Raw genomic sequence first — 25,125 nt, 5'->3', positions numbered from 1 at the left:
GGGATTTTCGGTTGTAATTTTGGAGCCTATAAATAAGCTATTTTATTTTGAATGATGATATGGTGAAATAATATAAGAATACTCTCTTCTTCTCCCTCACTTCTAATTCTCATATTGTTGTAATATTATACAAGTTTCATAACAATATTATATAAGTTTTATAATAGAATGATAGATTTTTATTGGGAACAAAAAGAATAAAATCTGGCAAAAGGATAAGAAAAATAAGTAGCAAATACTCGATCAGGTTAGTTCGGACAACAGGGTACTACCCGAAACCCTACCGGAATTTTAAAAATCAGGTAACTATTATTCGATACTCAATTTTTTTTTAAAAAAAATATTCAAAGAAAACTCTAACTTGATCGAGTCGGATCAATAGTCCAAAATACTCGATCCAAGTGTCCACCCTTAAAGAAAAATAACCTGGAAGAACCTTGACCCAGGTATGAAAAAAGGTCCAACAATACAACTCGATCCACCTAGAGTCCAAGTTAACATGAAGCCACGTGGTTGCATCATGGAAATCCACATAGGACAAACAATTGTTGCCACCTTAGAGAATAGATAGGGATTCATCCCCAATCAAGGCGCAATTAACTGATTGAAAAAGAAAGGAATCCTATTTGGAGCCTTGTATCTTCACCCCAACTAAATCTTTAAAACATGGGATTCAATCTTATCAGCATTAACAATAAAAAAATAATTATAATTAATATTGTTAAGTGCGTTCAAACTCAAAGTTACTTAAAAATATTTTTAAATATAGATTATCAAATACCTTATGATTTGGGGATAATTTCGTAAAGATCGTATTAAAACTTACACCCCAACTCATTTTCATAGTGGTTAGCTCCCGACCTGCACCATCCGTGTTAGATGATCATAACGAATGGTTGTTAGTCGATGTGACTGCTTGTACATGAATTATTGCCTTTGTATATATATATATATATATAAACTGATTGACTATACTTATTGAGTAGGCAGCCCATTCCTTGCCACGTACTTTTCAGCAGATAGATCACATTGACTAGCCACATTGGACTTTCAGTTGTGCCGTCGTCTTTATTAGGTGGGTCAGCTGTGACATCTGAAATCGGAGTTTTTAGTTGTTGGATTGTTAAATATTTTGGTCTTTTATTGGGATTTGTATTTTAAATTGTGGTATGATTTTTCTTGAGGTTATGTACATGAGGACATCTAGTGAGGGTAAATATAAATTTTTGGTGGTATCTATTATCTTTTGTGGTATATATATATATATATATATATTATACTGATAAATTAGAATTTATTTTACGGGTTGAAAGATAATTACTTATAGAATGAGTTCTGATTAAAGAAAGGATGAAATAGTAATAATTAGATGTAGCGAGTAGGGGGTGCTACACTCGATCTCTTCCTATGTCATTGCCGACCTTCCATTCGCCATCTTTCATGGCGTTCATTTCCTCTTCGTCAATATACTTTTGAGCCAGATTCATAAGTTGTTCCACGTCAGACGGGGGATCTCTTGCTAAAGCTGATGCGAATGCACCTTTCCTCAAGCCATGTATTAGGATGCTGACCATCATGTCGATTCTTAAATCCTGTACTTCAAGTGTCTCGTTGTTGAATCTTCCCGTGAAGCTCTTCAACGTCTCGTTGTTTTGTTGCTTTATAGTGAACAAATGCGTTGCCTATCGTTTCAGTTTCCTCTTACTGGCGAAATAAAAGGTAAATTTCTACAGCAATTGCTCATGAGATTCGATGCTTTCGGGTGGTAAATTAGTGAACCATTATTGGGCTTTACCTGTCAAAGTTGTGACAAACAGTTTAGCGTTAATTGGGCCCGACTGCCCATAAAGGTTCATTACCATGTCGAATGCGGCCAAATGCTCCAGCGGGTCTCGTGCTCCGTCGTACTTTGGCAAGTCTGGCATCCTGAAATTTGGGCTAACGATCTCCGTTAGTATCTGGTTGCAGAAAGGCGAATTTCTATGCTGAGATACTATCTCTCCTCATTTTTTAAGCTCGTCTATTTGTTTTCCCAATTTGGCGATCTGTTTCGGCACACTATCGACCTCTACGCGCGAGATAGCGGGTCCCCTTCCTTGGCTCTTATCTCGACTACTCGAACCCACTTCTGATGGCGGGCGTTTACTCCGGTCTAAGTCTTTCCTACTGGTTCCAAATATTTTTTCTTGCTCTCTCTTTCCAAACAATTTCCTTTTGGTTACTCCTCTTTCAATAGGCGTCGTTATTCTACGTTCGTATGCCACAATCGCGTTTCTTCCGGCCTCCTCCATCATTTGTTGTAGTTCCATTTTTGTCAATTGAATGATCGGCTCAGTAGTCTCGATTGTTGTTTCCAAACCAAGGATATTCCTCCCTAGATCTCCTTCCATATTCTCAGGATATTTCAAAAATTCCTTCCCACAGACGATGCCAACTGATCCGTCCAAGAAAAGTTGTCACAAACTCACCCGACGACTATAATCAATTCCTTGAACAGACCTATAATCCTGAGAACATAGAAGCGATTAGGCTAGTCGAGTTGGTTCCCGACGAAGACACTCCGACGCTCAAGGTAGAGTCTTAATATTAGGAAAAAATGGGTAGATAGAATGATTTTCTTAGTATATGCGGACATTACCTTCTAATGAATATATCCCGTCATATTTATAGATTGTCCCACAATATATTTGGTAAATGCTGATAAGCAGCAATTGTGCTCAGATCATGCTCCCCAATCGCGTTGATGCTGCATCATTTTTGCTACAGGAGTACTTAGTGGGATTCTTGCCTTTTTAGAGATTTTCTATGCAGGCAGTCCACTTTGCCCTTGCTCAAGGGCAAATTAGTCCTTAGATAAATCACCCTCATCGGTACAATTGAAGAAATTTTTAAGTAACACAATACAATTCCATACCCCAAATACAATTTTTAAATATGGTCCCAATAATAAGAACACACAATAAATTATAAGACAATGGAATTGACATTTTTGATTGATTTCATTAACGTAATTGGTAATTATAAATGAAAGGTTAGTTACGACATGAAATGCTTTCACTTTTCATAAACAAATTAGAACGTATCCTGCAAATAGCAACACCCCAATGTTGTTGCAATATATCACCTTCCTATTCCACATTCATAGGGAATATATTCACCTTCCTGTTGAAAAGTGATTTTGACCTCCAATTGACGAAACTCATCTTTAGTATAGTATACTTCTTTATCCAAATTTCTTCATCCATGAACTCAAAAGCAAGAAGAAATAGGAGGGGAGGTTTAGCTTGAAGCGAAAACACCAAACAAGAAAAGAGTAGTAAAGGGAAGGGGGGGAAAAAAGGATAAAAACAAAATACAAAAAAAGCGCGAGCACCTCCGCGGAACAAAAGAATGATGCCGTCAAAGCCACCCCACCTTTCAATTGCTCCTTGGTCTACGAAGAAAAAGTTGGGAAGTGAGGAGTAATAAAAAGCTTTTGAGTTGCCTATTGAAGGACTTGGGGGTTGATTCATCCATCGCCAAAGAAACTCAGGAAATGGTATCGACGGAAGGGTTGGTGCCCATAACGAGGGCATTTCTGGCTTCTTACTACGATAAGTATCCATTTCCTCCTCTATCCATTGACGTTTCCCGTCTCTCCGATCGGATTTATGTCATGGCTACCGATCTTCTTAAGGACTCTCCCCCTACCCAAGGTTTTCTTTTCTCTTATTCATTTTCTACACTAATTTTGCGTATCAGCTCGTAATTTTTTTGTTGTTTCTCTTCAATCCCCTCTTTTTGCCTAAGTTAAATTTAACTTTCTTGATCCTCGAGGTAAGCCTGGATCTCTTGTTAATGATTTTCTGCCGACTGCCCCTTTCGAACTTTAATACTAAAACAAAAAGTAAAAATAACCAATCCCCTTTCGGTCCGAAGGCCCAAACAGACCGTACAACAGAGGCCGGATTAATGTCGTCACGTTTGGCGATTAAGTGAAAAGCCACTGTGTAAATCAAGTCTACAACTTTGAATTTTCTACGAAGGACACAGGCATTTTTCAGTTCGATGCATATTAGAGTTTTTCTCTTTAATTATTGCTGATCTTGGATTTTTTTAATTTTCCCCTGGGAAATCACCATCAATGTAAAAAAAAAGGATTTTCTCTACTTATTTTTCACTTTAATCTTGTTTCAGGAGAAAGGTTATTGGTAGAAGAAGCTGAGCGCCAACCTCCTCATAAAGTTGATGAAAACATGTGGAAGAACCGAGAACAAATAGAAGAGATCCTTTTCATGTTGGAAGTGCCTAATTGGCCCAGAGCGGTGAGATACAAAATTCATTACCAGCACTTTTAAGTAATTGACCATTTCTGTTTAGAAGTATGATGCTGGGTTCAACATGGTTTGCCTAAAAGAATAAGCACTCATGTTGGCCCTAATTCTGCATATGACAGCTTCAGCAACAATCAACTGCTGAAGATGCTGAACTTGCTTCTGTTCTTGAACGGCTTCGAGAGAAGTTTAATTCTACACTGAAGACTTTGGCGTATTTCCAGGCCAGAAATTCTGAATTTGTATTCAACACAGGTTAGGCATGCTTGGAGCATCAACAATATATTATAGATTTCCATGAAGCAAGTTCGATGAGTTACTTTAAGAATCGCAATCAATTGTTGTATATGAAGGGGATATTTCATTGCACGAAGATATATTGCATAATCACAAATAGTCCTTCTGGAAGAACCTGTCAGACGTGTATAAATTTGATTGATGAGCATTCGCCTCAAGCAAATTCTAATTGTGGTCAAAGTATTTCTGAAAGCCTTCGGAAACGCTATTTTTGGGCGATGCCTGTTTCTTCATTACTCTCAGAGAAGTGGAGATCATTATTGACTACCATTTACTCGGTTCTCGTGGCATTTACATGCTACAAGTTGTTGCATACAAATGGAAATTTCAGATGTAGTACTAGAAGTAGGAGCATGTTCTGCTTAACTAGGGGAGTTTGTGAAGTAATACTCATATACGGGGTAGACTGGAGCAGATTGTCTTCTGCAGATTCTTTGTTTTAAACTTATCTATCTTTTGTGTTTCTAGTGAAGAGATTTGGAGAAGTGCCATGGCTGTCAGTGAAAGTTATTTTGTGTATATATTGCAGTTATGACCTATATGCCTCAAGATTTTCGGGGTTCAATAATCAGGCAACAAAGAGAGCGCTCGGAGAGGAACAAGCAGGCTGAAGTTGATGCTTTAATTAGCTCTGGTGGAAGCATACGTGACAAATATGCTCTGCTCTGGAAACAACAGATGGAACGGTAGAATTTCATGAATGTCTTTGTGGCTCTATAAACAAAATTACTGACTTAATTGTTCATTTTTATGCAGAAGGAGGCAGTTAGCAGAGCTTGGTTCTGCAACTGGTGTCTATAAGACTCTGATGAAGTACTTAGTTGGAGTGCCAGAGGTATGTATTGATTGACTTGCAACGGGCTGTTCGCCTTTATGCGTTTTCTCTATAGTTTCTTGGTTGTATGTGGTCCTTCCCTCCCCTCTCATATGGATACTTGAATATGATATTGTCAACTCAGTGCTTGTTTGGCTTTCCTATTGTGTCACTATCTCCACACATCAGTTGGGCATTCATCCTATATTCACAAAAAAGTTGATAGTTTTTCCTTTCCTTTAATTACTTTATCTGACAATAAGATAAGCGTTGCAGGTTTTGATGGATTTTATTCGGCAAATAAATGATGATCAAGGGTATGCACTTACATCTAATAGAATCTTGTAGAAAGAAATTCTAATATCACCGAGCCAATTGTTTGGAAGTTCAGTAAAACAAATAGTGTTACATGCCTTCTCTATTCTGAACTCAAGTTTATCACCAGGCCCATGGAGGAGCAGCGACAACGATATGGACCGCCTCTATATTGCCTGACAAGAATGGTGCATAATATTCGATTATTTCTCTCCCTGCTGTGGGCACGTCTCGGAACAACAAAATTGTGAGGCTTATTAAGATTCTTGTGCTCTCAGTTCTTCAGCTGATGATAAGTTGGAAATCGATAATGCTACATTCTAACCTTTCCTCTGATCTGCTGCATTGTTTGGCCCAATTTTTACTGTGGCACTTGTAAAATTCTCAGGCAGAAAAACCAATTATCTATTTTGGAAGAAGCAGCTAATGTCTACACTTCTGAGTTTGAAAGATTTATCACATTTATTCGGTATTGCATCTCACTCTTGGTTTTGCTTACACCACAATTTTAGATCTTCCATCTGGCACTTTCTAGGTTTCCTTCCCACTCAGAATTGGGAGGAAGAATTTAATTAGTTATGTTTTAGTGTATGTAGGTTCAATATGACCTGCTTAATGATACTGCATTCTTTGCTTTTCTTTCATTTATTTTTTGTCTTTGCTCCGAGGCCTCACTTGGGTATAATATGACTTGGGAGCAAGTGCCGGGTACTTGCGTCCCCGGATCTTATATTCTAGGGGCTGTAGTTGCATTTGTTCGACTGCTATACTTGTCCAAGCTCTCCCCTGCATTCTGTTTGTGGAGTCCCTTTTATCTTCTCTATTTTAAATTTTGGCATAATGGGAGAGATAGTGCCATTTTATGTATCTTTTGCTTGGTCATAGGGATTCGTTTCAACAGTTGAGTTAAACTTTTACATCTCATTCAGCTTTACAAATTGGCAATTGTTGAGATGCAAGTGTGTAGTTTAATTGAAGTTTTCATGATTACCTTGTTTTCTTGATGTTCCGAAGGCTCTGAAAATGGAAATGGTTAATTTACAAGGGAATAGCTCCCTTCTCGATGATACTCTAGGTGATTTGAGTCACTTAGATGAGAAATATATGTTTTATTGTCTATCAAACATGATTTCTTAAACTAGATAGATTAAATGGGTTGGAGGTGAATAATTGACATAAGACTCAAGGAAATGAAAACAGAGCAAGTTCTTGGAAGAATACAAGGAGCAATGAGAAGAACCAACATAGAGAGCAAAGTAATACTCTGCCGAATATTTATAGCACATGCCATATGTGGCATGAAGTTTCTTCTTCTTAAATATTACTTTTATTTGTAATTTTGTATTTATTTGAGTCTGAAGCTCCCCCCTTTTTCTAACCCAAGCATGCACCCACTCATACACGCGCCCAATAGGTCAACCAATCACCTCAAGGATGAAATATTGGGTCCTCAACCATTTGGGTGTCCTCTTGGGGAGACTCTCCCTTGTTAGCTCGCAGTTCACCTGTATTTGTGGAATTAAAATGATAACTTTTCTCTTTTTCAGAAGTATCTGGGAATTTGGCAGTACAAGAGGGGTTTATATATGTGGGATTCTTTCACATTTGACTTTTGTTAATTTGTGATACGTTGATATGAATATTGGTTTTACAGGGAGGTTTTCACAAATTCCCCTTTTTTTATTACTGCAGAGGATGCTGGTACCTTAGCTGCCAGGTCTGCACGGAATTGATTTATTTTATTTTGTTTTTTAATTTTTTAATGTGAGCAGGACAGTGACTATATATGTATGTGTGGTGGAAGTTACTTTTCTTTTCTTGTGTTTGGTCCACTAACATGCCAAAATTGCAGGAAAGATGATGATTACAAGGAAATAAATATTCCAGCAGGGGAAACTCATGAGGTTTGTTTTCTAGCACAGATCAAATATGTCTCATACTGAGTCACCGGCCAAATGCATCCAATATTCCATCAGTACATACTACTATATCAATATTTTTAGCTTTACGATTAATATTTTCTCTTGCTCCCTATAGTTTAATTTTCGAAACTTAATACCCGATCCTGCTCTATTTACCATATTTGATACTCTAAACTACCCAGCACAAACTGAAGTATAGTCTCATGCATAAATTAGTGCTTCAGCTGTCTATTTTATGCCTGAAATGGTATTCAAGGTATCCTTCAATTAATGGAGTGATTATATTTTCTTGTCTCTCTGAGTGGATTTTATTGTCCTTTTAGGTGTCTTTAACAGTGGAATCAATAAATTCATACATTGCTTGGGATTTCTCGCTGGTACAGGGCAAAATGAGTCTGGTATTCATTTTAGAACTTTTGCTAATTCTTTCTGATGCCATCAGTACTGTCAAGACAGATAATAGAGTGTTTCTTCTCCTTTATGAAACCGTATATTCATCTATACTTGATTGTTGGCTCTAATCAACACACTGTCCTGCAACTACATCAGTTTATACGGACCGACAGGCTAAAAGCCAAAACATATTGCAGAAGAAGATGATTGCTATGATTTTATTTAATTCTGCACAAGGGTAAATAGTACAAAAGGGATTAACAAAGACACAATATAAACCAAGAAATTTGGGTGGTGCATGCTTTGATTTTCTTCATTGTTCTATAAATTTAAGTACTAGTTTCTTTACGTGAATGGTTGAATCATACCCTATTTTGCATGTTGACTGGGCCATGTTGACTGCAAGTCTGATGCGTAGTTTCCCTTGTACTATGCAATTTCGTAAATCCTTCAAGATACTTGACACTGTTGCTGCAAGTACTATTGGTGCTTAAAAGTAAAGGGTTTAAAAGGGAAGTCAAATTTATGAGTAGCTTAACAGGTCAACAAGTGTTGCTTGCCCTAGTTCTGCTCCGCAAGGATGTGCCAGCATCATTTAGTTTTGGGGCTAATGTGTATGTGTGACAGGTGTTATTGTAGCATCTATATATTCCACATGGATATAAAATTAAAATTTGTAAGATAAAATTATAAACTTAACTATTAGCAAAATTGGGAGTTAGGAAATAAAGATGTAGAATAAGAAAATACTATAGAAAAAATGAATTACTCTACTTTTTTGTTAAACATTTAAATGTTTAGAAATGAAAGTTAAAGTCTTATATACATATATTTTAAATTTTCAAAACAATGCTCCCTATCCAGGTGCACTTTGATCTTGATGTCAAATTGGTGTATATCCTCTGCTAGAATATTTATAATGACAAATATACTCTTGCCCTAGACTGCACGTAAATTCATGTAATCTTTCTTGATATATTTGTAGATTAAATAAACTTTGTTTGTGTCATTATAATTATATAAAATTCCGGAACTGATTTATCACATTTTACAGACTTTTCACCTTTTTTTAATTCGGGTACCAAAAGGCTTTTGCTCATTAGATGAGACAGATTGAGGCCTTGTTTCAGTTATGCTAGAGCATCCATAATATTGTTCTTTCTAATTGAATAACTTTCCAGCAGGACATTGGATTCAGTGTGGAATGCACAGATCTTTCCGGGAAAAAAACTGTAAGTAACTGGAGTTGTTGGTGAATCCCCTTTCTTTATTCTGATTCATTCTTTCCTCTCTCTGCACCATCTATCTTTGATTTTGACTTCTGGTTTATCTTTGGTCCTTTTTGTTGCTCAACTCCAGCTGATCCTGCCTTACCGGCGTTATGAATCTGACCAAGTGAGTACTGCTTTTCCTTTATACTCTGTAGTCCTGTTACGTGGAATTTTCAAATATTTAAGTTCAATGTCAGGGTAACTTCTGCACATGCGTATCTGGAAGTTACAAGCTTATCTGGGACAATTCGTATTCGTCATTTTTCAAGAAGGTTGGTAAATAAAACTTTTGTCAAATCAAATTCTCCAAGTTCCACCTAAGTCATGGTTAGTATTAGTTGCTTAATACAGTTTACTGATTGTTAGATTGTTGTGTGTGCGTTTCTGTGCTTGCTTGCTTGGAATGCAATTGTGTTGTTAGATGGGCACCAAGGTGCTACTTCTCTTTAATAGTCAGAGTTCTAATTTCCTTGGGAATATTTGGAGGGGACCTTTTGCTTATGTCAATAATAGTTCTTGCGGCGAAGTTGAAGTTGAAATGTGGTGCTTTGGCTTTTATATATTTAAAATTTAAGCTGCAACATTGCTAACAGGTATAGCTTTTAGTATATCCACTCAAGCTTGGTCCTACAATTGATTCTAGAGCTAAGGTGACAAGTTCGAACCCAATGAAATAATTGTTGATTAGCGAATTGTTAACTTGTGTAGTACCATGATCCTCATGGTAATAATGGGGTCAAATTCGTAGAACTGCCTGCAAAAAACCCTCTCCGTTGACAAAATAGTCTAAAAACAATGAAGTAGAAAATATCTTTTTCCAAAATTATCCAATGCTTACCATGATATCATGAAAATAAAAATTATGAACTAAAAAATGGAATGAGTCATTTTTGTATACTGGTCATTCAATTAAGAAAGGAAAATTGTTCCATTTTCCATACAAGATATTTCATGGTTTTAGTCTTGTTAATGTGGCTTGCCCTTTGAATTTTTTATTATAGGAGGTAACTTGTATTTAGTTTTCGAAATTATTTTTCAAATCGATAGTTGATAAATATATTTTATTGAAACATGGAATTGAACAATCAGACAGAAACTCCTTGCCTCCATAGTTATTAATGGCATGCGATGGTGCGTGGCGCAGCGCCATTTTATAAAAATGGCTTTAAGTTGCTTATGGCGATGCCATAGAGGGCTGGGGCTTAAAAAAATTGGCAAAGGCCAATTTTTCTCAAACTCTGGGCTTCACCAGTGTAAATAAAAGCCCAGCCTTTATTTCAGCTGATTTATTAGAAAATAAATCAAAAAAATCAAATTATCTTGCAAAACAAATGAAATTAGAAATGTAGGATTTGTTCAATCATCTTGCATGTTTTGAACTCTTTTGGTTTTTCTAAAACTTATTATTTTGCAAGTTTCTTTTATTATATGATGATTAAAAATTATTTCTAGTGTTTATATTTACTTATTTGTGCATTATTAATGTGAATATATATTGATGTATGAAATATATAATTTATTTCTGTATATGTATGCCATATTATAAAAATGAGCGCGGGGCGCATGCGCCATGGCTCCAAGGGACCCTTGCGCTATGGCACGCCATGCACTATTAACAACTATGCTTGCCTCAATATCAAATCTACATAAAAATCTCATTTTCACCCCATCTTAAGCTTGAATTCTGGCAAAAAAATATTTCGTTGAGATTTCTCTTTCCCCCGCTAACGAGTTTTGATGTTTGGAAACCATATGAATAAACTTTTTTGATCTAAGAGCAAAAATTTTTAATAAAATTTTATACCACCAACAAAGTGAGTTGTTCCAGTTTTTTTATGTACTGGTACTAAAGTAGTGATGGGGCTTTTTAATTAAATTTTCCCTTTCATAAAATGAAGGAATGCTTATTTCAAATCTCCTTTGAGCACCTTTTTCTGGTGAATTTATGGCTTCACTCCCCTTGTGCACGGGAAAGAGCCCGTCTGACCATTTGTCACTTCCTGTCATATTTAAGGAACTTGTATCATTCTTCCTTATGTGAGCATTAACCACTATATGGGAGAACATCACTTCCCCTGACCTAGAAGTCTTTGATATGTACCATTTATCTTCTCTAAGATGGTAAGATGACACAGTTCTCCTTTTAATTCATTTCTTCCCAAATCTCCTTTGTCTTCCAAGTCCAGTGGTCTCTGGATTTTATTCGTAAATCGTCCCGTTTGTCCAATTCCTGGATTTTATGTGTAAATTATAAATTTGTCTCTTCAGTAGTAACCATTGGTTTTTGCTCCATTTCTTGATATTGGTCTTGGAATTTCATATTTTTCATCAGTTTTTCCCTAGATCTTCATTAAGACTATAATCACTTCACCAACGATGTTGTCAACTTACCCAATATTTACCAGCTATAGTTTATGATGCAACCTTGTATCTATGACATTCAAACAACCTTCAAACTTCACTTAGGAAAACATGTTCCAGAAAGTTGGAACTTCTGCAACCAATTACTTTAACAATATTAATAATACTCCTGCTAAAAGAAAAGGATAATGATACCTGTGAATGCAAAAGCTTCTGAATATCAACTGTGAGTTCTGTACCCTTGTCTCTGTACCTGGAGGGGATGATTGACTGCAGCTAGAACTTTGTCATCCTGATTGCTCGGTTTGGAACAGGTCATGCGATACAAGGTGGACTGTATTCCTCCTGTTGCGGAGTCCGCGACGCATGCTGCTGATTAATAGTTGTGGTTGCTCAGTTGTTTCTGTAAAAACCTTTATGCACAAAGTTGTGCCTGCGTTTGTTTCATTTGTCTCTGGTATTAGAAGTTTGGTGAATCAGGTTCCTTGATTTTCAGTTCTACAGAAAAGGTGTAAGTGACCTACAAAAAAGTTGTAATTTCTACCAGTACTTGCGCCCCTTTTCTTTAATCTTTTGTTTGTGTTGTATCATATATTAATTAAACTGCCTTTCGGTTGTTTCCGGGCTAAACGTTGTATGTATTAAATGGCTCTGGATTGACACTGTACATTGAGGCCATGTTTACCACCTAGGATCGGATAAGAATAGTATAGATTAAATCAGGATTAAAATAGGGAGAGTTAGGATATGATCAATTGATCGTATATTTACTACAATCGGACAAATTAGCTGTTTACTAGCACACATTCGAATATAAAATATGAAATTACATTTGTACCCATGGATAAGACAAAAATCTATGTCAAATATAATCTCAATTTCTCTACTCTACCTTTAAATTAATAATTAAAAATTATATACAAATAAATACTTATTATAACATATAACTAAATAATTAAATATTTATAATGTTTTTATTACTATGTTTTATATTTTTCAATAATTTGCTTTGGACTTAGAAATTTTCCATTAATCACAAACATTTCAGCAATTTATTTATTTCTCTTACCAATTTTTCATTAGTTAAAAATAATTTTTAAACTTTTCATAGAATTTTGAGGTGGTTTTTTCCTTTTTTTGAAAATTAATATTCAGAAAAAAATCCAAAAAATTGTATCTGCTTCCGGCACACAATCACCGACTAAACATGGTCGGAGCCACATGAGAAAATTAAAAGAAATACATTTATAGTTGTTTGCAAGAACAACATCCAATTTTGAAGTTGTTTGCCAAACCTCAGTGGAGATCGTTATAATTTACCCTAATATATATATTATATATATACATGCATGTATAGCCCAAACCTCCCTCGCTCCACTGCCAGTGCTGCCGATGCCCATCCCCCTCCCTCACAGACTGCCCCCCTCCCATCCCCTTTTTCGTCGCCCCTTCCCCCACCTTCCTATCCCCCTATCCACTGGTGGATGTTGTGAACTATGGAGCAATCGCGATTGGTGGCGAGCAGTGAAAGAGAAGAGAGTGCTAGTGTGGGGGAAATTTTTGAGAGAATGAGGAAACCTAATTTCTCCCCCCCCCCCCCAACCCCGTGCAGCTAATTTTTTTCTCTTCTGTTAAATTTGACGATAGACTTAATAAAAGAATGAAAAGTGCCAAAAAAAATTAAACCTTCAGGACTAAAATTGCAATCATAAAATATTTAAGGGCCAAAATCATATAAGTCGCTATGTTTGAGGACCAGAAAGCATTTATCCCTCATAATACTAATTGCACCCTCTATAAACAGTTGATACAATGGGGAAAAATGGGGTTATGTTGGACATTAGCCATTTAAATTTAAAGGAACAAGTGGAAAAAGGAATTAATCCAGCAGTCTGTGTACCCAGCTCGTTTGTACTCCGAAGTTTATTGCTAGGATTTAAATCATTGAATAGTTTCACACAATACTTGGCCATAACTTTCAATCGCGGCCTTGCCACAGAATTTGTAACAACGTACTAGCCTAGGTTATAGCATGGATATCCAGCATTATCTAGGCCAGTAAACATGGCCTGAAAGATTGAAAAACTCGAATTGTTTATTTGCAATAGAAAAAAGAGAGAAGCACATAGAGACCCAGTGACCAATAATGTAACTGCACAACTCATTTTAGTCTTTTGCATAATTATATATATATATATATATATCCATAAAAAATATCAACATTATTACACCAATGCTCCTCTATCATTTTCTCGTTTGGAAAATGCCGATGTCAGTCAAAAGTACCTTAAAAATCATAAATGCCCCTTCTCTCCCATTTATCCGCTTGAAAAATGTTGATGTCAGTCAAAAATACCTTTGAAAATCACCAGATGCCCTTATTGACTAGTACAAACATTCATTTGATAATTCATGGACCATCGTTTCCCCACGAGTTGTGTAGCACTCTTTAACGGCACCATAACTATATCTCTTTTGAACATCACACTTACAGTAAATCATGTCTATACATGTAATTGTGCACATAATTCAGTCCCTGCAGTATATGTATATATATATATATATACACGTGTAATCTCATCATGACTGCTAGCAAATTTATCATCTCATCCACAAAATTATATTTATGTGTGTCAAATACCAAAAAATGAACAACTTCAAAAGATGATTGCTATTTTCGTTGATGAGTGAGTAAAAAACTGGATATTGGCACGACCTGATTGAAATGCAAGGTTTGGACCTAGCTCTTGGTGAGTAGATATCTATACTTGAAAAATGTTAGAAAATGATTGAGCTTGCAACTCAGTAAGTAAATAACCAGCACCATCTATACATGAACATCAAATAGAGTCAAAACATGACAAAATAAGCAACAGATATAGAATATAACTAATTTAGTTCCAATATAATTAACTTGATTACATAACACAACCAACTCATAACAAGGCAATCAATCAAGCTCCTCTTTTTCTAGTCTGCTTATCAGAAGGTGATATAGTATTTTCTCCACCAAGTCAACATCACCATTTATAACATAATGTTTAAATAAATCTCCATGATACGCCACACAAGCTCATGAATCTCATTTCGCATCATAGCTCTTTTCATATTATAGCATAGCTCTTTTCATTTTATTTTGCCACACATGCTATTCAACAACATCAAAGCACTATTCATAGCACAATTATATTCAATTTTCATACATTCCCTCATTTTCACATATCACTATTCTTGTTACAACTAGCAATGTAAAACCACATATAGACCTATGTTCATTTCCAGGCACCAACAACACATCATACGATATATAAAATATTTTAATGTATTTTATCATTTCACGTTCATAATATAATCATTCAAATTAAAACATCCACCATCCATACATTTTCAGATAAATTAGTTTAAGTACGAATCACAGACTTATATAAAAGTAACACAAAAAAAATGTCTGGATTATCTTGTCCTTTTCGGGCTCAAAGTGTCTCTTCTTTTATTTCACTAATTTCATGTGGAGATCGATATTAAGGTAGTGAGTTATGACATCTAGGTCGATCCCCTCTAAGTCTTGAGAAGTTTGTGCAAAAATGTCTACATTACGGTGTATGATTATTTCTTCGCGTGTTGCACCTTCTAATTGAGAACTAATATGTGTGAATTTTGCTGGATCTCTAGGGACAATCTCGATATTCATTAGTTCTTCCATAGGCTAGACCTTAGAGGGTGTCCTCTCATTTTCTTTATTTTGACAGACTCCTTTTCACGTTTGCTGGGAGGTGCATCCTTATCGCGTTGGTTGGAGGATGTCTCCTTATCATGTTTGCTGGAGGGCGCCGCCCCCTTGGGATCTCTGTCTTTGCTTTCCTTTTGCTCCTTGCGCACAGTCTCCACATAATATTTGTGAGACTAGAGGGGGTCCCCTTTTACCTCCCTTACACCTCCAAGCACGGGAAATTTGATCTTCATGTGGTATGTGGATATCACGGCTTGAAAGGCGTTGAGAGTGGGCCTTCCTAGAATGATATTGTAGACTGAAAGGATGTCTATCACCAGGAATTTTAACAGACATGTTCTTCGATTAATGCCGGTGCTTAGAGTCAAAGGGAGTGAGACCATGCCCCTTGGGTGGACTACCTCCCTTGCGAATCCCTAAAGGGAGGTGTTCACTGTTTTCAGATGGGTGTCTCCTAGTTGCATTTGGTCGTATGCTTCTCCAAATAATATGTCAGTGGAACTTCCGAAATCTATGAAAATGCGTTCCACTTCGTAATTGGCTAATAATGCGGGGATGACTAGAGCATCATTGTGGGGGGTTTTGGGACTCGAACGTTCCACCCACCAAAACTGAATGAGAGGGGCATCATCCTATGCAGTACCAACATCCTAGACTTCCTTTATGGTCGTGTTGTGCGCCTCTGTGACTTGTGCTTTTGTAGAGTGGTGGGAGTCGCCTCCATGTGGTCATCTTACAATCACCGTATGACCCCCTTCCTAGGAGGGTTGTTAGCTTTAGGTTTTACTTCAAAGGTATTTCTACGCTCTTCGTTGGGTGAAGATTCCGGAGGGGAAATCTTCACTTCCTTCCCCTTGTTTGGTTCTTACTTGATGCAGGATCCTGTTCCCCGATTTTTTTCCCAGCAGACATACTCTAAGAGATACTTGTTTTGGATGAGCCTCTCTATCTCATTTTTCAGGTGTCGATATTTTTCAAAAGTATGGTCGTAATCATTATGGAACCGACAGAACTTGTCGGACTTGGGACGTTGAAACTGCTCTCTCCATGACCGAGGGCAGGTGAGCCAGTATTTTTCTTCGACCGCCATAAGGGCCTGGGTAATAAGCACCGTGAGAGAAGTATAAACGACGTGGATCCTGTGGAAGGGTGCCTTCTTGTCCATAAATTCGGTGTGCCTTCCTCTTTTCTCCATGACTTTCCTTCTTGGCAGCTTGGGCTTCTTCTATGTTAATATACTTGGTTGTGCAAACGAAGAGGGCATCGAACTTCGAAATAGAGTTCTCGGACAGGGACTTGAAGAAGTCTTCGTCCAATAGTCCTTGCGAGAAGGTGCTGGAAAAGAGATATGAACTCCTGGAAGCCTCCTATTGCTCTAGGGGGCAACTGGTTAAACTATTATTGGCGCAGCCCTGGCGAAGGTAGTGACGAAAATTCGACACTTGGATAGGTTGTCTCTCTCCTGGGCTTGTGGGCCTGACTTAGGTTTAGCATTTCTTCTTGAGCCAATCGTCTTTGGACATACACATCATCTACAATTATGTATTAAAAATTTTGTGAATGTTACAGGGTATTTTTGTAATTATCAACCTGCAGAGGAGGTGTTAAAGAGTAGTATTATGGGGAAGAGCAATATAATCCTATACAATTATTTTCATATTTTTTATACAAAATTTTAATTTAAAACTAAGTTTCATATTGTTGCAAAATTCAAATTAACATTTGTACTAATTATTAATTAATAAATTTTAAAATTTGCAAATATTTTTGCATTAAAATTTCATAGTGATTATTATTTTTAACTTCTTTTTTAATTTATAACTAAAATTTACTAAAATTAATAAACTATAATTAAATATAACTTTTGAATTTGTCCTCGATATTGCCGTCGGTACTGTCGCTGTGTGGTGGTGTGTGTAATGTGCTTTTAAATATTATTAGATAAATATATATTTTAAATTACTTTATTTTTTAAGAGTAGTTTAAATTATATTTTATTAATTTAATAAATATTTATTGTAAACTAAAATTTAGAGGATAACAGAAAATAAATATATACTAACTTAAATTATAGGGAAAAAAATTAATGTTAAAAAATTGTAATAATTTTTACAAGTTGAGACTATTTTTTAATTGATATAATTTGATAATTAATTTTATTAACATATAAAAATATATTTTAATATTGTAATTATTTAAAAAGTGTAATTTTATATAGAGGTTTTATAAAAAAAACAAAAGTTGATAAAATGGGATAGCTATGCTCTTTTAATATGAAAATTTGTAAAGATTAAAAATACAAAGGTATGAATGTTAGATATAAATTAAAAATTAATATAATAAATATGATGCATACTAACATCCAGCAGCATTATCATGGCCAAAAAGATTTTATAAAAAATTCTAATATCAAAGGAGGATTAATTTACAAAATAAAGGTTACCACTCCGATATTTAAGTTTATCCGAACCGAATTAGCACTTCTCCGATCAGGCTAGGCCACTCTAGCTGAGTTGGGCTTCAAGACCTTGAATGCCCTAGCGATTGGCACATAGGGGAATGGTTGCTTGGGTTTCTTGTCCTAGTATCCTGCACCTCGAGTTCATGATATTTACATTCAATTTTGGCCCAGAGACACGGTCGAAGCACGCCCACCCAATGTGCTTCTTTCACGATGTCTTTTAGTGGTGCTCTAACCTTAAAATAGAAGAAGTCATGCCGCCCCGGACATCCGCAATGTTCTCCCACGCCTTCTTTTGTTTAAAATTTGGAACAAATTGAAGGAAATGACTAACCCATTCGATGACTTCACGGTCTCCCTCACTGAACCAACTAGAGCTCATAGCTTTGCTGTTTTGTGAGAGCAAAAAGTGTGAAAGTGTGAGTGATATAAGTTACAGTTATGACTGCATTATGACATTTGTTTATAGGCTGCTCTGGAGTAGAATTTGGAGCTTAGTTGTAACAAATGATATCCCATATTCAAAGTTGTATGTGGATCTAGAGAGAGTTAGAATTTTTTCTAGGATTCCACGTTATGATGGGAATGTACATGAAGTGGAATCTCAGTTATTGTTAAGTCATCTTATTATTTCGAACTCATTTTTTTGGTCCTGCTATGTTAGTACAAAATTTATAATTTTGATATCTTGCTTTTGAGCCAACAGGATTAGGCTGGCTGGGCTGATTAATTGGAGCCCGCCTTAAGAGAAATAATTGAAGGGGTATCGTCAAAATAAATAACTAGATGAGGTTATATTTCTCATCATCAAAATATTACTTTGACACACCCTTTAATATTGCTAATTACAGAAACACCTCCTCAATGCTGTTACACAAACAATAAGATTTTTTTTCTCTGTTTTTTCAAAGGATTACCTGCAGGGACATTATTAACATTTCCTATTTCAAGTCACTTTTTTTTCTGCAAAACACTGATAGAGATAATTTTTGTAATTATACTAAAGATGAAGGGTGTAAATATAATTATTTCTAAAAAATTTGAACCAACAGTTTCGGGGATTACATAATTATTCAATTAATCCCTTATTATTCGGACATTCGCCATACTAAGGGCCGGGTCTTTGGTTTCCTCCTTTTTCTTGTTTATTCGTATTTATATAAATCCTTTTCGTTCCTTTTGATGTCCATAACTTGAGTTGAGTCCAAACCAGAAGTCTGAGTTGCTGCATCAGTCTTCGGAAGAGTTTGGTTATGCATCACAGGCAGATCTTTCATCACAATAATATCCATGTGTGAAGTGGCCCGACAACATGATGAACGATTTAAGCATGTGAAAACTATGAAAGTGTAAGAAATTCAGTATTAACTCACCAAAAGTTTGATGTAGAGACGTGGAAGGTAGATATGTAATCTGTCTTGACAAGAGTAGACAAAATACTACATAATTTCGTGTTTCAGATATTTGAGCATTTGCAGAGAAATTAAGACATTTCAACATGTTAAAGCCAGAGTAAATGCAGGAGGTGTGAAGCTACTGGATGGAGGACTGAAAGTGACGGGAGGCAGTAGCAGCCGGCAAGGAAGGCCTCCATGCTGAAGCAGTGAGCAAGCAGAGATCCTTCCAGCCAAGCTTGAGGGCGCCATTATCCTCCACCAAAGTGTAACCATCAGATGGGAACATTCCGAGCAGGAGAGTAGCTTGCGCAGCAGCGTTGCCAGCCAGAGATATACCTTTGAACCCAGATTGCTGAAGCTTCTCTCTCCAGTTGTTGAACTTCACCTCACCACTTCTCGATGGACCCCCAACCCCCAACACGTTCCTTATCTCCCTTGACAATAACTGCTGCTCCACCACATGTCTTTCCTCGCTCTCTTCCCCATAGCAAGCTCCTAGAGAGTCAAACAAGGCCGAGTAATAATGAATTGCTTCCACAAATCTTCCCAAGAATGAACCTGCATGGCTCAAGTCTTGCTCTACGACAGTCACCACTTTAGGACATAATCTGGAAAAAAATTCTCCGTAAGAAATTTCACATTTATATGCCAAACTTTTCAATCAAACTTCCGAGATTAGCAGAAGTGACTTGCGGGACTCCTCATTCATCAAAATTTACGTTCCTACTGCCTTACTTTTTTCTTTTTCTTCTTTTTGAACTTTTTGAACATTTTGAATACCAACAATTGCTCAGTAAATAGTGTTCTTAGTCCAATCAAGCTTTTGCCAGAGTCAACAGGCATAAACTTCAGGGAAGAAACCCAAATAAACTTTCTCTAAGCTCTGCGGTTCAACAAATCCATGACCCAGGGCGAGATGCTTGTCACTGGCTCATGTATTGCCAAGACATTATGTGAACTCAGGCGAGTCGTTGTGCACACATCATCATTATTTCAGCAATGTGATATAAGGCAAGTACAAATAATCTATAACTTACTATAAGAAGCAAGATTATCTAGTCCTGTTGGACAAAAGAAACATCGAAGAATTGGTGGGCAAAGGTACCTTTGCAAGAGCCAGAGCGTATTTGTGTCTGAACCAGTGACATCGTAGAGAGAATGCTGCAACCAGTGAACAGCAACAGCCTCCCTCTTGCTCACGTTCAACCTTTCTGGATTTAAGTTGCCAACTTTTTCAGCAACAGGGGAAAACTCAAATGGTAGTCCCAATTTCTCGGCAAAATCTGACAGGCGCTTGCCAGTGGCTTCGAGGGCCTCCCTGGAATTGCCCAAACCAGTAAGGCGAACGAACGGAGCCCCACCAGGCCGAGATGCCAGTATGTGAAATAGCCCCGGCCACTGTAGGCCTTGCATTATGTCGAGATCTATTATGTGCACCCTATCTTCCCTCTCGAATGCTTCTTGAATGGCCTGGTTAGCTGTGAAATGCGAGAACTTGACGAAGGGACTGATCCCGTTGAAGACTTGAAAGGCGGATGCCATCTTCGGGCTATGAGGTACTGTCGGCAGTGCCGCATATATTCCCAAGCAGGAACTCACTATTCTAGCAGACATTGCCTCTGAGAAGTAGGCGGCGACACGCTGGGCAGATGTCCCAAACGGCGTCGCGAGTTGGGAGATTTCCAAAAGCATCCTGTTAGCCTCTTCCAAATTGTCAGCTGATACTGCCTCTGCACACTGTAAGAGTAAAGTTAAGAGGTGTAGGCCTTCTTCGTCTTTCTGCTGCTGTTGCATTTCCTGTTTTCTTTCCCTTATCGTTTCCAGCGCGGGAGTGGTTGACGGAGACGTTGTTCTCGTCGCTGTTGTGGTTGGTTCTGTTGATGGGCTCTTCTGCTGCTGCTCTTGCGGCTGCGTGGCTTCCGGCTGAGAAACAAGGGTCACAGCTTGGTCAGAGTTTGAAAGGACTGTCGACGGCGCGGTGAAAGAGAGAGAAGCTGTCGACGTTGGGCTTAATGTGCTAAGGTTATTGTTTTGAAGATAGTTGGTATTCCCAGCAGTAGGGGAAGGCCAGTGGTTCAGAGACTCCACAGTAATGCCCTGAGGGAGCAATAAGCTGTTGTCGGCCTGCAGATGTAATCGGAGCCCGGAATTGCTGTGAAAACTCGGCGGTGGTGGCAGCGCTTCCTTTCTCCTCCTGTCATCAGCAGGTGCGGTAAGAGAGCGGAGCCTATATTCCAGGAGAGCAGCGAGATTTGGGTTGCAAGGGTGGATGATCTCTCGTACGTTAAGGATGAGTTGGGGAACGGAAACTTGGTTGGAGCTGTTGATGAGATCTTTTATGATGGCGTCGATCCATGCTGTGGTGTCCTCCGTGCCTAAACTGGAGCAGCCGGTAGCAGGAGAGAGCTGCAAGCCCGTTGCACCTCGGTTTCTTTCAGGAGGGAATAACGGCAAGCCGGAGAAAACACATACAGAAGGGGGGGCACTGGAGGACGCCTGGTGAGATTGAGACGATAAGGATGAGGAAGTGGAGTCCATGTAATTAGTTATGGCGGGGGCGGCGGCCGTGGAGGTGTAAGAAGTAGAAAAGGCAGGGGCAGTGTCTGAACCAGATCCGGACTTGGACGACGTCATTATTAAATTGAAATTCGTTGAAGATGGCAGCATCATCGTCATAGTGGAGTAGTTGGGAACTTGGGTTGAATGTTGTGGTGTTGGATTGGGAGGAGGAGGAGGAGTAACCACGGAACAAATCGCATAATCGCCGTGTGGCGTGGCTGTTCGGCGAGGAAATCTGGCGCCGTTGCCGGCTATACTTTGGGTTTCCATCTCCGACGCTGCCCTCTTTCTAACGATCTTGCTGCCTTGGGCTTGAGGAGAATGCAATGGATTAATTATGGTGAGAACGTTGGAGAGGTTAGGATGAAGATGATCGCTTGGTACTGGAGTTTCACCGGCGCAGTTGCCACAACCATTGGCATAGTTATCAGCCTCACCCACCAAAGGAAAAGCTTTTGCCGCCATATGAGATGCACAGCACAGCCGATGAATTCTGAATCCTGGATGTTAGCTGTTCTTGACTTAATCTATAAGAAAAAGGAAATACATATAAATGAAGGGGCTTATTATTATTTGATGGAGCAATCTATGTATGTGTTAAAGAGGTTCCAAGGAGATAGAGGCGCAAAGGTTCGGACACGGGCATTGGGATTCTGTGGTCTATTAACTCCCTCCACCCCGCACACACTCAAACACACCATACAAGCACAACATTCCTAAACCCAGCACGACATTCTAGGGCTCGTATTGTTTTTGTTTTTAAAATGATCAACAAAAATAAATACCGGTGCACATGTGTAAATATATATATTTCCCTCTTCTTCTATAGGCTCGATCGATCGCCCTTTTGGCTTTTGGTTTGTATATCTGTTTGTGTACGTTGCAGGTTTGATAAAATACCTAAAACCTTGTCGAGGGATGTGGTGGTGGTGGTGGTGGTGGTGGTGGTGGAAGGTTTAGATGAAATGACGGATGGTTTGATGATTTGAGTCCTTTTGCACTCACAGTCTCTGTCTTTGAGCATTTGACTTTGTGTGGGGAAACTTCCAACTTTGCTTTTACCATTTACGATAACCCTCGAATGCCTGCGACATCGAGTTCGCCGATTTTTCTTTTCTTTGCTTCTTTTTTCTGTTTAATTTTCAGGAAAAACATATTATATTATATTATTACACATACACATTTTACAATAGTCTTATTTTTTATCTACCATTAGTCGGCGTGATTCGTTACTTTTTAAGGTTAGTTACTAATACTTTTTTTTATTTCTCGTAATTCTAAAGTTGTCTAATCTCTTTAAAATTTTATTAAATACAATAATTTGCATAGCATGATATCTGTGTTGGCAATCAGTTATACGCATAATGAAGCAAGAATACTTGAGAAGCTAATTATAAGGTACATCATCATTTAGTAAAGTACGAAATATATATATTTCAGAAAATATAAAAAAGAAGTTGTTTCCAAATGCATTATATATATTATTAATTAATAAAGAACAAGTAAAGTTAAAATTTTGGTAAAAGGCATTATCGCTTGAGGTGTTTTAACATTTTATTGATAACTCAAACACAATTTTTTTAACAGAAAATAGTGATGAAATGTGATTGGAAAGGCAATATTAAGATCTTTTAAGATGAGGGTTAATTAGAACCCTATATATATATATGTATAATTATAATTATATGGTGAAGGAGAAAACTGAAAACGAATGAAAGCAATTGTTCCCGCAACGCATGGAATTGGAAGGTGTGAGAGAGTCAACGAACAATGGATCTATATTCCAGTACAACTACACTGCTGCTCCCCATCATCACTTCCATTCCATGCAACGCAAGGGCTAATTTCCATATCCAGGCCAATCCAAATCACTTGTATTGTACCCCTACATTATAAGATCCCATTTGGGTGCGGGTGCGGGTGCATGCCATGCCCATTGCCCACACATCATTTTACTATAACTAAGGGAAAAATTTGCATCTTTATAATATATATGTATATATACTTTCTTCTTACAAAAAGATGTCTGCATTTTTATTTTACTTTGTCCTACATACACTAATCAATAATAAAGGTTTTTCTTCTCTATTTATATAAATTTCATTAAATGGCAAGCATGTATTACTAAGAAAATAAAAACTCATAACAATACATCGGTAGTGCAAAACTTTTTCCTAATTCAACCATACTCATATCAGTATGTACTCTCTTAATTTAGTAATTAGTTATTCGACTGATCAAACCCTATTTCACTCCAAGACAAGGTTTTTAAGTAATTCTAAAATCTTTTAGTATCTTATTTTACTTGGACTTTATAAACATACTAGGGTAATATATGTCGAAAAATTAAGAAAAAGGAAGTTGGAATAAACAATAAATCGTGACATATATATTTTAAGAGGTGAAAGGAGTAGTTTTATTATTATCATTATTTTGAAACACACACATATATATATATATATATTAAGGGTAATTAAATAGTAATATGGAGCTGCAGGGACGCAGAGGCAGAGGGTACAGTGGAAATGATGCAATTGCATGATGAAGAGAGAGTTGGGGCCTGGGCGGGGGCAGGTAAAGAGAGGACGTGACAAAGCAGGTGGTGGTGTAAATGTGATTGTGAATGTGAATGTGATGGATGGGTTTGGAGGAGCTGTCCAAAACTCAGTTACCTAGAAAACGCAACGTAGTGTTTGACATTTTGCTTTCAACGGCATCATCGCTCCCAGCAGCTTTTCCCTCTTTGGTTTTATTTATTTGTTTCTTTCTTTATTTTTTTTGTCTCCGTTTGACTCTTTGTTCCTCTCTACTAGCTGTTTATCGTCGTCTATGCCTACAGCACAAATATTATATTACTAATTAACAATAATAATAATATATAATTAGAAAAGAATACGTTGTAGTATACGTACTAGTGTTACTTTTGCGTTTCATTTCCCGGTGCACGTCGTTAATTGTTATATATACATAAATATAAATAGCAGTATGAGTGAGCATACACGTACATACGTCCACACTTAATTGGCACAGCACAGTCTTTAAGAAAAAAGCTACACTAGCTAACTGCTAAGCTTGTCGATCCAATTTCTGAGACTGGGAATCGATTATCTATTCAATGTACGTAGCGGTTGGCTGCAAAAGTTGAACCTCTTTTACGACTTGGTCTAGTTGCTGTCAGACACACGAACTTTGCTCCTTTTCCCTTCTCCATACAGCTGCACCTGCACGTGACTTCATACACCACACCGTCTTTGGCCCCACACCCAAAATGCTACTGCCTACTGCAACACCC

The 25,125-nt window shown here is 37.4% G+C and overlaps 2 protein-coding genes across 9 annotated transcripts; one reads left to right on the top strand and one right to left on the bottom strand.

Annotated features, from left to right (window-relative positions):
* The first annotated feature begins 3,210 nt into the window (after positions 1–3,210).
* LOC105180011 (retinal-binding protein) lies at positions 3,211–12,353 on the top strand. 8 transcript variants are annotated; one of them, XM_088875552.1, is made up of 15 exons: positions 3,232–3,695; positions 4,177–4,304; positions 4,436–4,568; positions 5,140–5,296; positions 5,367–5,445; positions 5,701–5,741; positions 5,870–5,986; positions 6,128–6,208; positions 7,394–7,456; positions 7,592–7,643; positions 7,985–8,059; positions 9,236–9,286; positions 9,414–9,449; positions 9,512–9,597; positions 12,001–12,353. In XM_088875552.1, exons 1-15 carry the CDS (start codon positions 3,536–3,538, stop codon positions 12,173–12,175), a joined length of 1,434 nt encoding a protein of 477 aa, XP_088731678.1. In that variant the 5' UTR covers positions 3,232–3,535; the 3' UTR covers positions 12,176–12,353. The 8 variants fall into 8 exon arrangements, with proteins under 8 accessions (XP_088731682.1, XP_088731681.1, XP_088731680.1 ...); XM_088875553.1 differs by having other exon boundaries at positions 3,235–3,695; positions 9,239–9,286; XM_011103675.3 differs by having other exon boundaries at positions 3,241–3,695; positions 9,523–9,597.
* A 6,857-nt stretch (positions 12,354–19,210) lies between these two features.
* On the bottom strand, positions 19,211–22,864 carry SCR (GRAS family transcription factor). The gene is made up of 2 exons (XM_011103678.3): positions 20,380–22,864; positions 19,211–19,882 (listed from the first exon to the last, which is right to left on the bottom strand). The coding sequence occupies exons 1-2, from the start codon at positions 22,296–22,298 to the stop codon at positions 19,411–19,413; spliced, it is 2,391 nt and encodes a 796-aa protein (XP_011101980.1). The 5' UTR covers positions 22,299–22,864; the 3' UTR covers positions 19,211–19,410.
* Positions 22,865–25,125: the final 2,261 nt, after the last annotated feature.

This window comes from Sesamum indicum, linkage group LG11 (genome assembly GCF_026168435.1).
Source record: "Sesamum indicum cultivar Baizhima isolate 11 linkage group LG11, ASM2616843v1, whole genome shotgun sequence".
In the NCBI taxonomy this organism is placed as follows: Eukaryota; Viridiplantae; Streptophyta; class Magnoliopsida; order Lamiales; family Pedaliaceae; genus Sesamum; species Sesamum indicum.
The sequence above is the reverse complement of the archived record's forward strand: the minus strand, read 5'-3'. Positions and strand labels throughout refer to the sequence as shown.